The 12,370-nt window shown below is 36.5% G+C and overlaps 1 protein-coding gene across 1 annotated transcript; it reads left to right on the plus strand.

The window, feature by feature from the left end:
• Positions 1-3,198: 3,198 nt before the first annotated feature.
• On the plus strand, positions 3,199-11,825 carry sstr2a (somatostatin receptor 2a). The gene is made up of 3 exons (XM_084135181.1): positions 3,199-3,593; positions 6,024-8,789; positions 9,349-11,825. The coding sequence occupies exon 2, from the start codon at positions 6,091-6,093 to the stop codon at positions 7,228-7,230; it is 1,140 nt and encodes a 379-aa protein (XP_083991307.1). The 5' UTR covers positions 3,199-3,593; positions 6,024-6,090; the 3' UTR covers positions 7,231-8,789; positions 9,349-11,825.
• Positions 11,826-12,370: the final 545 nt, after the last annotated feature.

The raw sequence follows: 12,370 nt of genomic DNA on the forward strand, positions 1-12,370 counted from the left end.
CTCCATGCAATATTTCACCCCACACACAACATTGGTGGAAATGGCATTTTAAACATTTGTTGGAATAAAATGACACACTCCTTTGGAAATTACAGCATTTTATGTATCCTAAATACAAATTAATTCAGTAATATGTTCACAGTTTTGAAATAATTTGACAAAATTGCTTACAAATGATGCACAATAAAAATATGATGCACAAAAAGTGACATTTTTCATCATAATAAATTTGTTTAAAGCATGATGAAATTATGTGTTTTTATGGTCTTGAATAAAAGTGTTGTTTGTTATTTGTGTAAAATTATAAATATTGTATATACATACTGAAATGTTATATTGATTTTTAGGGTAATATTTATGTTTTTGGCGCTAGCTTAAAATAATCAAATATGTAAAAAATAAAATAAAAAAATAAAAATTGATAAAGGCATTGTAAAAAAAGTATGTTTTAATAATAATCAGCAACTGGGACATAAAAGTGTCCAATAATAAAAAACACAAAAATGCTTTGCTTTCTCATAACTAATGCATAATCCTCTCTATTTTTACCACACAATCCTGACAAGAATTTTCCCCATTTCTATTAGGCCTACTTTTGTCAGCTTGAGGAGAAAGGTTTTCCTCTCACTGTTGCCGAACAGAACATATATCCATTTGTTTAGAGCTTTATAACAAGTTTATACTATATGTCAACCACTCATCAAAAATAATGGATGTTATTTATTTTTACATACATGTTTCAGTTAAATCATTTATCATTTTGATTTATTTAACCCTTTTTGTCAAGTTGCGTCTGTTTATTTTCATTGCCACAGTTTACCTTTCATCAAGGCTTTTCATGACTTATCAGCCATTGACCTTTAACCCCATATATTCAGTTTAACTACGAGCTGTCCAAGGTGAAGGCTCGTGGTGTGTTCACTTCTCTTCTTTTAGGATTGAGTATTTCAGTTCCATTGAAGCAGAAGATAACCAATCTCAGGAATTTCTGTTAAAAAAAATAATGAAACAATTCATTATTTGTCACACAATTTATCATACACATGCCTGCAATTTTCATATAGAGGTTTTTTTTTTCTTCTGAGGTTAACTTAAGGTTTGTGTGTGTGTGTCTCAGACAAGTCCATATTCTGACCCTTTGAACATAACTGTCACAGTTAGCTTAGATAGGAGGACGAAGACAAGCAGATTAAGATCAATATACACCTATTTTGTAGTGATGAGTTGTTCATGAACAATGTTCATTGCGTTTGTCACGTGACAAATGAACGAAAGACTCGGAAGGTAAAGTTATTATTTATGCTCCCTGTAAATTATTTTTGACTGCATTATAATGATTTCTTAATTCAGAATATGATCAAGGTTGCATAGGTCGATGTGTTTGAGGAATTTGCCTGTTAAAAGTATAACAACAAAATGACTCGAAAAAAGATTTGTTCATTTTGAAGAACAAGATCGAACAAGAGAATGATGATCCGAACTTCCCATCAATACTATTTTAATGAAAGTTCTCCAAGCGGCAGACAGGCAGGATAAACACAGCCATACAGAGATCGGACAAAGAGTGAACAGGAGGAACTAAATAGCAAACACAGATGATGGTAATTAATAGGACACAGGTGATACCGATCAACTAATGATGGTAACCAGGGAGACAGACTAGTGGCGGGAAACTGAACAAAGGAACGTGACAAATGACAACAAACTGAGGCCCTGGTTACACGAGAACGCTCGCGGGTGAAAACGTAAAAATATTTTATCAGATGTGCCTTTCGTTTAGACGGCGACGGCGTTTTCGGAGCTTAAAAACGCAAAAAAGTGAAACCACCCTCCAGAGTGGAAATCTTAAAAACGCTCCACCGTCGTATTTCTGTCTAAATGGTAAAAACGCAAAAGTTTGCTAGACAGTGAAGGCACCGATCAGTGCTTCACATTGCCACCTAGCCGCCTGGAGTGCATACTACATTGAATTTCACACACTTTTGCGTCACCATATGCACGCAGATTTCCCCCCGATAACGCTTGTCTAAACGCAGAATAAAAAGTGATCACTTTTGCGTTTTCTCTTCAGATCGTTTCCGTGTAAACGTAGCCTGAGTTTACATGAAGGGAAGACGCAGATATTTCCCTGCGTTTGGCTTCTCATTTACACGAAAAACTCAGTTTTTATCACAGAAAACGATTATTTCTAAAAATTCCGGCCAAAGTGGAGATTTCTGATAACGCCGGTTATGTGTTGCCGTGTCAACTGGAAGAAATGGGGTTTTAGGTTCTCAAATACCCGGCTATGTGTAAATGTGGCCTAAAAAGTCCATGAACACAGACACAGTGGTGACAATAATATTCCATTATTGTTGTTTAAGAAACACACTCCAGAATGTGAATTGGTCACGTGTTGATGTATATGACCAGTTATTCAAGATTAGTTTGTTTCAGCAGTTATTTGAAACAGATTCAAAAGTGTGTATTAGATTTGTGCGCTTGCACTTGGTTTGATTATATGTTTAACCCCTTTTGCTGCCTTCGGGCAATTGTCACATGACAAAGATGGCAGATTTCAGATTGCACACTTCCACAGGGTCCTACAATAGAAGAATATGACTTGAAAAGTAAACCCAAGCTCCCTTTATGATATTTTTTATTTTATTTTGTATTTTTATGCAATGCACTTGTGCACCTGATCCTATCATATTGTAATGATACATTTTTGTTGCCATGCTGTCTGTACATGACATATTGTTCAATAAATAAAAATAAATATAAAAAAAACCTCCCACAGGGTCCTATAAGCCAGTCGAGGGACTTCCATTAAGATGAAAGAAGCTTTCTGCAAGTTGTAGAGTTTTTATAGTGTCATTTTTAAAGCTTGGCTTCGATAAATGGTGCAAGTCTTAAGTTCACAACCATTCAACATAAAATTATTTTATCTCAAAGAATTGAGGGAGCATTTGATTTCTCACGATATGACTCATTTAAGTCTCTGAATTAATTCCCACATGCATTTAGGCTATTTCAATCGAATCTAATTTTAAACATCTTTTTTGGGGAGATTCATAAATTATTATTTTGACCCCTGACATATTCCCGTATCCTTATCAAGACCACACAGCAAAAACAACTGAATATAGCCTTTCATGTCGTTTAGATTAATGTATCTGCGCAGGATATATATCAAGGAAGCGCGCGCTCTCCATCTGCACTCACACTCGTGCTCGCGCTCCAGCAACACACACGTTCCGCTCAGACTGAAAATACCAAAGGAATTCGACTGTTGCCCCTCGAAATTTAGTTTTCATGACTTAAATGTTACGTTTATTGAGTTCAAGTGCGTCATTCGCTTCTAAACCTCTGTTTTAGTATATTTTCTACCGAAATAACGGTAATTTGTTATCTGAGGAGAACTGTCGCTGTCCTGACGCACAAACGGACACGCGCGGGTTTATCAGGAGGTGTCAAGTGCGAGTGACGGTTATTCTTTGCTGGATTTCGCGCTTGTTCGGACAGTTTTGCGGTAATATAATGGTGCCAAATGGAAACATGTGAAGCTGTTCATATTCCAGGAATGGATTTCCAAAGGTGTCCCATAACTACAGGTAACTATACAGGCAAAAATGTAATAGGCTACATCAGATAGTTTTAAAATAGTCTTTTTTACAGCATAGAGCATACCAATTCACGTGGCATAGCTGTCAGCGTGTTATTGACGGTTTAACATTTGTATTTGAGAAAAAGAAAGTATTTATTCATTTACATCACATTTTAATCATTTAGCAAACGTTTTTATCCAAAGTGACTTACAAATGAGGAGAATTAGAGGTAGCCTAATCAGCCGGCTACACATTATTTGGTAAAAGACGTGTTTAGGTAAAATAGTTCGATCATGTCTGTTTTAGCTAATGTCAAAATAATGATTTTTTTCCCCACTTGCTATAATAATCCATTATAAAAAGCCTATATTTTACACAATTTATGTAGACATGTCGTGTACTGGCTGAAAATTACAGTAGGCTATAGCTTAGAGAGGCAGAGTCGGAAAGCATAATTAATTGTCTATTTAATATGGGCTATTTAAGCAGACTGATCCTTCATTGAGGTTTTGAATAGGAAACTAAGTTGTATGATTTGATTTCAGTTGGGTTTCTGATATTTTTCTCAGTTGAAGATGTTGTGATATTGTGTGGGATGATGGAGACCGACACGATTTGGATGGATCACTGCAATCTAAATAGAGAACAACACTGCAGTATCCTACTTCACTTTTATATTAATTCATTCATCCGAGCCTTGAGGAGCTGTACAGCTAAATTAAGTTCGTGTCACTTGTTAGATTATCTCTTATGTCAAATATTCATTCTGTTTGCTCAGTAAAGATCAATTAAACCAATATTTGCTAAGGCAAAAGTCAATGAGCTGTAGAAACCAGACAGACAAGGTAAAGTCCTTGTTTATCCAAAGTTGCAGATCAGACCTGTAAGCAGTATTGATTATCTAGCTGCATGCATGTTACCTGCTTTCCATTTTCACCTCATTTTTTACTTGAATAATGCTTTTATTTAAGCAGAACGGATATAAATACAGTCTACTCTCTCGGGATATGCTAATCAGAATTCACCTCTGTGGTGATTATACCCCATATTGCAATTATTGTTTGAGATTCGTGGTTGCTTCATTCATGTGTCTTGCTCACTCATGTGAGTTGTGGGATTCCTAAACTTCAGTATGCTGACGTAATCCAATTTGGGGGAGTAAACAACCTTGACCATTTACATTTGGCTGCATCACGTCTTGTATTAGTCTCAAATGTATGAAGTGACCAGGTGAAAATACTCATAAAGATTAAAAAAATATACAATACTTATGAATTCAAGTTTGGAATATAACTGAAAATGTGTTTGTGGTGTGCATTTGTATCTCCTCCTGAACTGTCACATTAACATTTAGTCTGAAATCATTAAAAATAATGGGTCTTTGTGGAGTTGAACAGTTCCCTTCCCGGCGTTGGTTCCGGAAGAATTTTTTCCATTCATTTTCCCCATAGGGATTTTAAAAATGTCTTTAAAAAAGAGTTATAAGTCATAAACCAAACCAATCAGCTACGAGGTGAATCAAAACATTACAAACTCTGATTTGATTTAAAAAAACAAAAACGTCAAAAAAAATAAAAAGTCAATAATACAAGACTGTGAACTTAACGACTTCAGTGAGGGAAAGGACTACAATTCCATGAAGCACTGCGAACAGCATAATCAAGTTAAAAACGATGGATAAATATAAAACTTCTCATTGTTATTGCATTGCAAAATATGCATATATATACAAATATTTAAGTATTTTGAGAGCTAAGACAGATCGACTTGCAGTTCTTCATGGGAGTGGGCGGAGCTAAAGAGCAAATTTTGGCATGTGTCGTTTTTTTGTGACTCACTGATTGGTGTAATTTTCTGTACAGCATCATGGGTAATGTAGTTTTCCACTAGGAATTCAGTTGTTAAATATTATTATTTAAAAAATAACCTGAAATAACGCGGCCTGACGGCTTAAACAGAAGCAAATGCCATGGATTAACAATCTCACAGCTCACAGCAGGGCTGTCTTTAAAGGTTTAAAAGTTATCATTCACAATCAATTTCCATATGGAGAAAAATGAGTGGAGTGTTTACTTCCAAAACCCAACTCTGGTTCCATGAAGAACCTTTAAAATTATTCACAGTAAGAAAAAAATAAACAAATTTAAGAACTGTGCACTGTTCTTTGGGGAACCAAAAATAGTTCTTCTATGGCATCTCCCCTTTTGGAAACTATTTTTAAGGGTTTAACGTGGAAATCAGGGCTACAGTCCACCATTAATACTCCCAAAAGTCTTCAGTTATGTGTAAACAATTACACTCACATGCAACATCCCTTAGATTAGATTACTTTGATTCGAGACAAATAAGGCATATGTATATGTGAATTTATAGAAATTTGAATAGATTGGTTGTTAACTCATATTTCCTTCCTTTTTTCTTCTTAAATGCCCATAGGTTTCGTATTAAACTGTGGATTCAATCTTCATAAGCCTATTCCCGGTGAATAATAAACACTGCCAAAATGGACACATGGACGTTTATGCCCAATTCCAACCTATCCCTCCCTGACCGCTTGGTGAACAATAGCTTCTTCCCAGGGAACGAGTCTGACTTTGGCCTGGAGATTTACCCTCACAATAGCACTAACCATGGCTTTGACCAAACAAGTTCAGTCGTCATCACATTTGTGTACTTTGTAGTCTGTGCGGTGGGACTGTGTGGGAACACGCTGGTCATTTATGTCATCCTGCGCTACGCCAAGATGAAGACCGTCACGAATATATACATTTTAAACCTGGCAGTGGCGGATGTCCTTTGCATGCTAAGTCTCCCTTTCATTGCGATTCAGCTCTTGCTTCTCCACTGGCCCTTTGGATCCGCGATCTGCCGCGTCGTCCTAACCGCGGACTCCATGAACCAATTCACCAGCATCTTCTTTCTGACGGTCATGAGCTTTGATCGCTACCTGGCCGTGGTGCATCCGATCAAATCCACCAAATGGCGAAAGCCACGCATGGCTAAAACCATTAGTTTGGCCATGTGGAGTGTGTCTCTGCTAGTCAACCTGCCAATTATGATCTACAGCGGAGTGAACTTGAAAAGATACGAGGCTCGGACGTGTACCATGTTGTGGCCGGAGCCACAGAACACCTACTACACCGCGTTTATCTTCTACACCTTTTTCTTGGGCTTTTTCTTGCCGCTGATTGTGATCTCCATGTGCTACCTGCTAATCGTCATTAAGGTGAAATCCTCTGGCATGCGGGTCGGCTCCACCAAAAGAAAGCGCTCAGAGCGGAAAGTCACCCGTATGGTTTCCATCGTAGTGGTCGTGTTCGTGCTCTGCTGGTTACCGTTTTACGTATTCAACGTGACCTCTGTGACCGGAACCGTCCCCACAACACCCGTGCTGAAAAGCACGTTTGACTTCGTGGTGGTGTTGGGTTACGCCAACAGCTGCGCCAACCCGATCCTCTACGCCTTCTTGTCGGACAACTTCAAGAAGAGTTTCCAAAACGTCTTGTGTCTGAAACGAGTCGGTGGCTTGGATGAGATCGACCGGAGCGACAGTCGACAGGACAGGACTCGAATGGTCAACGATGTCATGACGGAAACGCAAAACGCTGCATTGCTCAATGGAAACCTTCAGACCAGCATCTGAAAATGTCACATGAACCTTGTCCTTTGGCGAAATTCAAAGACTACCAGTCAGAAGCTACGAGAGATTTAGTATTTAAGATCAACGTTAAGTATCAGAGTTTATCTGGATGTCTTTAGGACACTAAAATGGTCCATTTGGGTGAGATCCTTGATCTGATTGATCTCATGTATTTAAGCGATGAATGTAATTTACTGTAAATAACTCTCGCTTTGTTTGGTGTTGCTGTCTGAAGAAATTATGAAGCTGTTGTGTTTTGTTATGCGTGTGTGTGTGTGTTCACTTCAGTGCCAAAACTGTCTTTAAAAGTTAAGAGATACAGTAGCGCCAATATTCAAGATCATGGCCCTTATTAGATAAACATTATTCACTCTCTAAAGACTTCTGTGGAAACGCAAGGCCAAATAGGACAAGCTTCTTATTATTCAAGGCTTCTGTGATGGCCAGACCAAATCACTGAATATAAAAAGGTCTCCAAAATCTAAGAAAAGATGTACATTTCTGTGGCCTATTTATTTGTTGTTTACTTAGTGAATGATGCTTGTTATATCTTACCAAAACCTGATGGTTGCCGTCTGCTTATATCTTGTTTACATTTAAAAAATCTTCCCTCATCATGTTTCGCCTCTGGTTCCCAGTAGAGTTTTATTTTGGTACTGGAAATGCACACAATGTTCAGTGGACGGGGGGGGGGAGGAGAAAGATGAGCTCTGTTGCTAAACTTAATGAGCTAATGGACATTTTCAGGCATCATATGAATGCGGCACCAAAAGGTGTAGGCAGCAACATTATGTCAAGAAACCTCCTTTTGATGGCATTTATACAGCATCACGAGTATCCTTCATGGAGAAAGCAATCCAATCGCAGTTAAAATGGACTATTTTATGCATATTTGTATGTGCTGTGTGTTGTTGCTGAATTCTAGGAACCAGTTGTGAGTTGTGGCTTTAAACGCTCACTAGGTTTTGAAACAGAGCTTTAGTAATTATTATCTGACCTGGAGAAAGTTTTAGAACTTTTTATTAATCACACTTTGTAATATATCTTTCCCTCACGGGGCAAAATGACCGGAAGTCCTAAAATTATACTTAATTTTTATTTTTTTTATTTTTTTGTCCAGAAGTCTTATTTTATTTCATTTTGATAATATTTTTTCTATTTTTTAATGCAATTGTTTTGGAGTTTTTTTTTGTAATTTTTAATTTATTTACCTTACCAATAAATAATACATAAATAGTAATTTAAGCACATTCCTCACATTCCTTAAAATAACTCACAATTTCATGCATAACCCTTTTAATTCAGCTCAAAATATCTTACAATCTTTGTGGACCTCTTGTGAAAAAACATAATATAACATGATATTGATATATATATAGAGAGAGCAAATGAGCTGTTCCGCTGGGTCCTAAAGTCAGTTCGTTTCAGTATGCATTCAGATACACATGTGGACATTATCAAAATATTATGAATTTTAGTTTAAATTTGGAACATTTTAGGGTTTTCTATGTGTAGGCTACTGCATTCCAAGCATTCCTCGCATTCCATTCATTTCTAAGGGGGTCAAATTGTAGCCTGGCTGCGCCCTCCTACGCACTTCCGCTCAATTTCATTTTCCTTCAGTACTACGTCTGGGACTGCTGTATATTCTTAGGTTTCCAGAAATCAATTTTTTGTAGGACCAATCAGCGAACAGAGGGAGTGGCTGAGAACGATGACGTTGATGTGATCACACACATGACTAGCGTCGGCCAATAGTGAGCCTACATGTGACGTACAACACAGACGCGCTGCTCTATCAAGACTCGAGGAACAGAGAGAAGGAAATGAATAGTGGAATAAAGTCGTTATTTTTGTTTGTTTTTGCGCACAAAAAGTATTCTCGTCGCTTTATAAACTTTATAAAAGATAGACATCTTATTCTAAACATAATCCTCTGATCATTCGGACGACCACACGTTAGCGATTGGCTATGGCAGATCCTGAGTGACTCTGGGCAGATCCAATAGTTTTGAACTTTAACAGAGAACCCGCCTTCAAGGAAGTAAACGTTTCTCAATGGAGAGAGGCCAGACTCTCTGTACAAATGAAATGTACGAGAGTCTGGTAGAACCAGGCTAGTCAAATTGACCCACAAGGGAAGGATTTGTTACTTTTTGAAATTTTGAAAACACAAAACACCTCGAATCGTTAAAAAAAAAAAAAAATTGTATTCGTGGTTCAAGTGCGACTTAAGTCCTAAGGTCTTGGACCCCTCTGTTGAACACTCAATATTTTAATTTTTGGATTATTATGGTGTAACCAATAACCATTGGTTGGACTCAATTAACATTCATCAGCTGGCAAATGAGATGCAAATCAATCCTCCTCGTTCCAGTTGTTATACAAACGTTTTGCTCAGTCAGCGAGACGGACAATGATGACAGAGAACGCAAGGAGGGCATACACTGCATTCAACTGTAGCTATTATTCATTATTCTGAGAAAAGTATTCAAACAAGTGTACAATCGTGCAACTCTTTTTGCCAACGTGTTGAATATACCTCATTATAAAACATTAGATATTCAGCCTTTATCCATCATTGTGATGAATGCATCCCGTCACACTAATGCTGAAGCATCAACACGGACTGTTCAATAGCAGATGCTTCACATTTGCATCGCTCGGAGGACATGAACAACTATTAATTATAAAACGACAATGCAAGTGCCTTAATCACTCGAAAAGACACACAGAATGAGAGGAGCGTAACCATGTGCATTCATTCATTCATTCGTAGAGCTTTAACAATAAACCCTCCACCTGAATGTAGGCTATAATCAATTCATTTACTGTTATACACTTGTAAATAAAACACTTACTTTAAATCCCTGTCGCTAGAGCTGTATAATGTGTAAATATTGAGCTGGCATCGACATTTGGGGGGTTTAGAGAATTATAACATTTGCGAAGGGCTAAAACAGTTCAGACTGAACTCAGTCTGTCCGACTTCTAAGGGCCGAAATCACGTGACGCAAGGTGAGCGCGTGCACGTTTGGAGTATTTTAGGACCGAAACAAACATATGTTGAAACCTGGGGAAGTATTGATGACAGCAAAGTGGTTATCGCAGTATTCGTCCGGTACAATGTGTTCAATGTGCCTTTGACCGTCAGGCAGGCATAGGGTGTGTGTGTGTGTGTAGTGCTTTAATGTTGTATCTCATGTTAAGTTGTCTAGTTCCCAGTCTGATGGTGTGTGGGTGCAATATAGCATTCCCTTTATATTAATAACACATTTCAAAGATGTCATTCTTCATCATAGCTGTGTGAACAAGCCTTGAAAAAGTGACTCATGCACCTCTCATCCTCCTCATTAGTTGCTTAGATTGAAGGTTGTGTGTTGCTTTTTCTCTTGCCGTGCATGTGTGTGTCCGCCCGGGATCATCTTAACCCTTGCCGTGCATGTGTGTGTGTGTGTGTGTGTGTGTGTGTTCGGGATCATCTTAAGGATGAAGCAAATAAACGCAAAGTCATTCCCTGGTTGCTAATCTGCCACAGCTCAATTTTTGCCCAGTTATTTATTTTATAGATAATTTATTACAATTCACTCAAGCGGAATAATCCTCAGGTTTAATTAAATGATTCTTCAAACGCTATTGTTGTCAGGTCATTTGTGGAGAAAGCGGGATTGTGTTTTAATTAAATTTTCCAAAGGCACTGGCGTTCTTTAAGTAGAGAACATTTTAACGGTGACACTTTACAATAAGGTCTCATTTGTTAACATTATTTAATGCATTAACAAACTAACAGTGAGCAATAGTTAGAAATAGAATTGTATATTGTTTGTTTGTGTAAGTTCACAGTGCATAAACATTACTAAATGATAAAATTAGCATTAACTATATTAATAAAGGCTGTAGAACTATTGTTCATTGTTGGTTTATGTTTATCATTTTAGTTAACTACTGTTATTAAATGAAACCATAATGTAAAGTGTTGCCTTTTTAAAAAATGCAAAATAATGCACATTACCAACCTGTAATATTATGTTATTTGTGAGGTGCAAATAAGTCATATTATAATTAATTATGTAAAGTTGTGTGTATGCATTTGTGTTTAAAAGTGGCTGGTAATGACTTTTACTGGGAAATTAGCATGTAAAATAATAATCAGTGTACAAAAACATTACAGAGAAATCAATCTTATGTTTAATCTTGTGAGTCAAATTTACCCTTTAACAAAACTGACTAAATACTGTATTGACACATGAGAAAATCTTGATGTATAAAGATAAGCTTATTTCCCCCTTTTTTTCTTTTTTTCTTTCTTTTTTTCTTTTTTTTTTTGCAATTATTTTTTTCTGCAAAATGTCTCCCTCTGTTGTCCAGTTTGGGGTTTGATTTCTATTTTAAAAATGATAGACTTGTGTTAGCTTTATATCTTTTGGCTTGTTTATGGATTATTAAGCATCATGTTCATGACCTGTAATTATTGACAATTGTAGAGAAACGTGTGATCAAGTATCCGCCAACCTTTTTCAGTGTTGTTATTGACAAAAATGAAGTGCATTACATTAATTTACCAAACAAATAAAGACTAATGTGTGAACAATGCTCAATTTGACTTGTGTATGTGCAATATTATGATAGTACTATAAAAAAAATACAGTAATACAGTAACTGTGAAATATTATTACAATTTAAAATAACTGTTTTCTATGTGAATGTATGTTAAAATGTAATTTATTCCTGTGATCAAAGCTGAATTTTCAGCATCATTAATCCAGTCTTCAGTGTCACATGATCCTTCAGAAATCATTCTAATATGGCGATTTGATCAAATCCAATTATTAATCATGTTAAAAACAGTTGTGCAGCTTCATATTTTGGTCGAACGGTCATACATTCTCTTTGATGAATAGAAAGTTCAAAAGAACAGTAACATTTTTGTAACATTATAAATGTCTTTATTGTCACTTTTGATCAGTTTAATGCATCTTTTCTGAATGAAAATATTAATTTATTTAATAACCTTGAAGAATAAAACAAATCTTACTAACTCCAAACCTTTGAACGGTACTATATATGATTATTAATCCAGATAAAAGTACTGTAAAATATGATCAACAATGAATGCATTAAACATCAGATGAATCCCCCTGTG

This window comes from Abramis brama, assembly GCF_963993115.1.
Source record: "Abramis brama genome assembly, chromosome: 14".
In the NCBI taxonomy this organism is placed as follows: Eukaryota; Metazoa; Chordata; class Actinopteri; order Cypriniformes; family Leuciscidae; genus Abramis; species Abramis brama.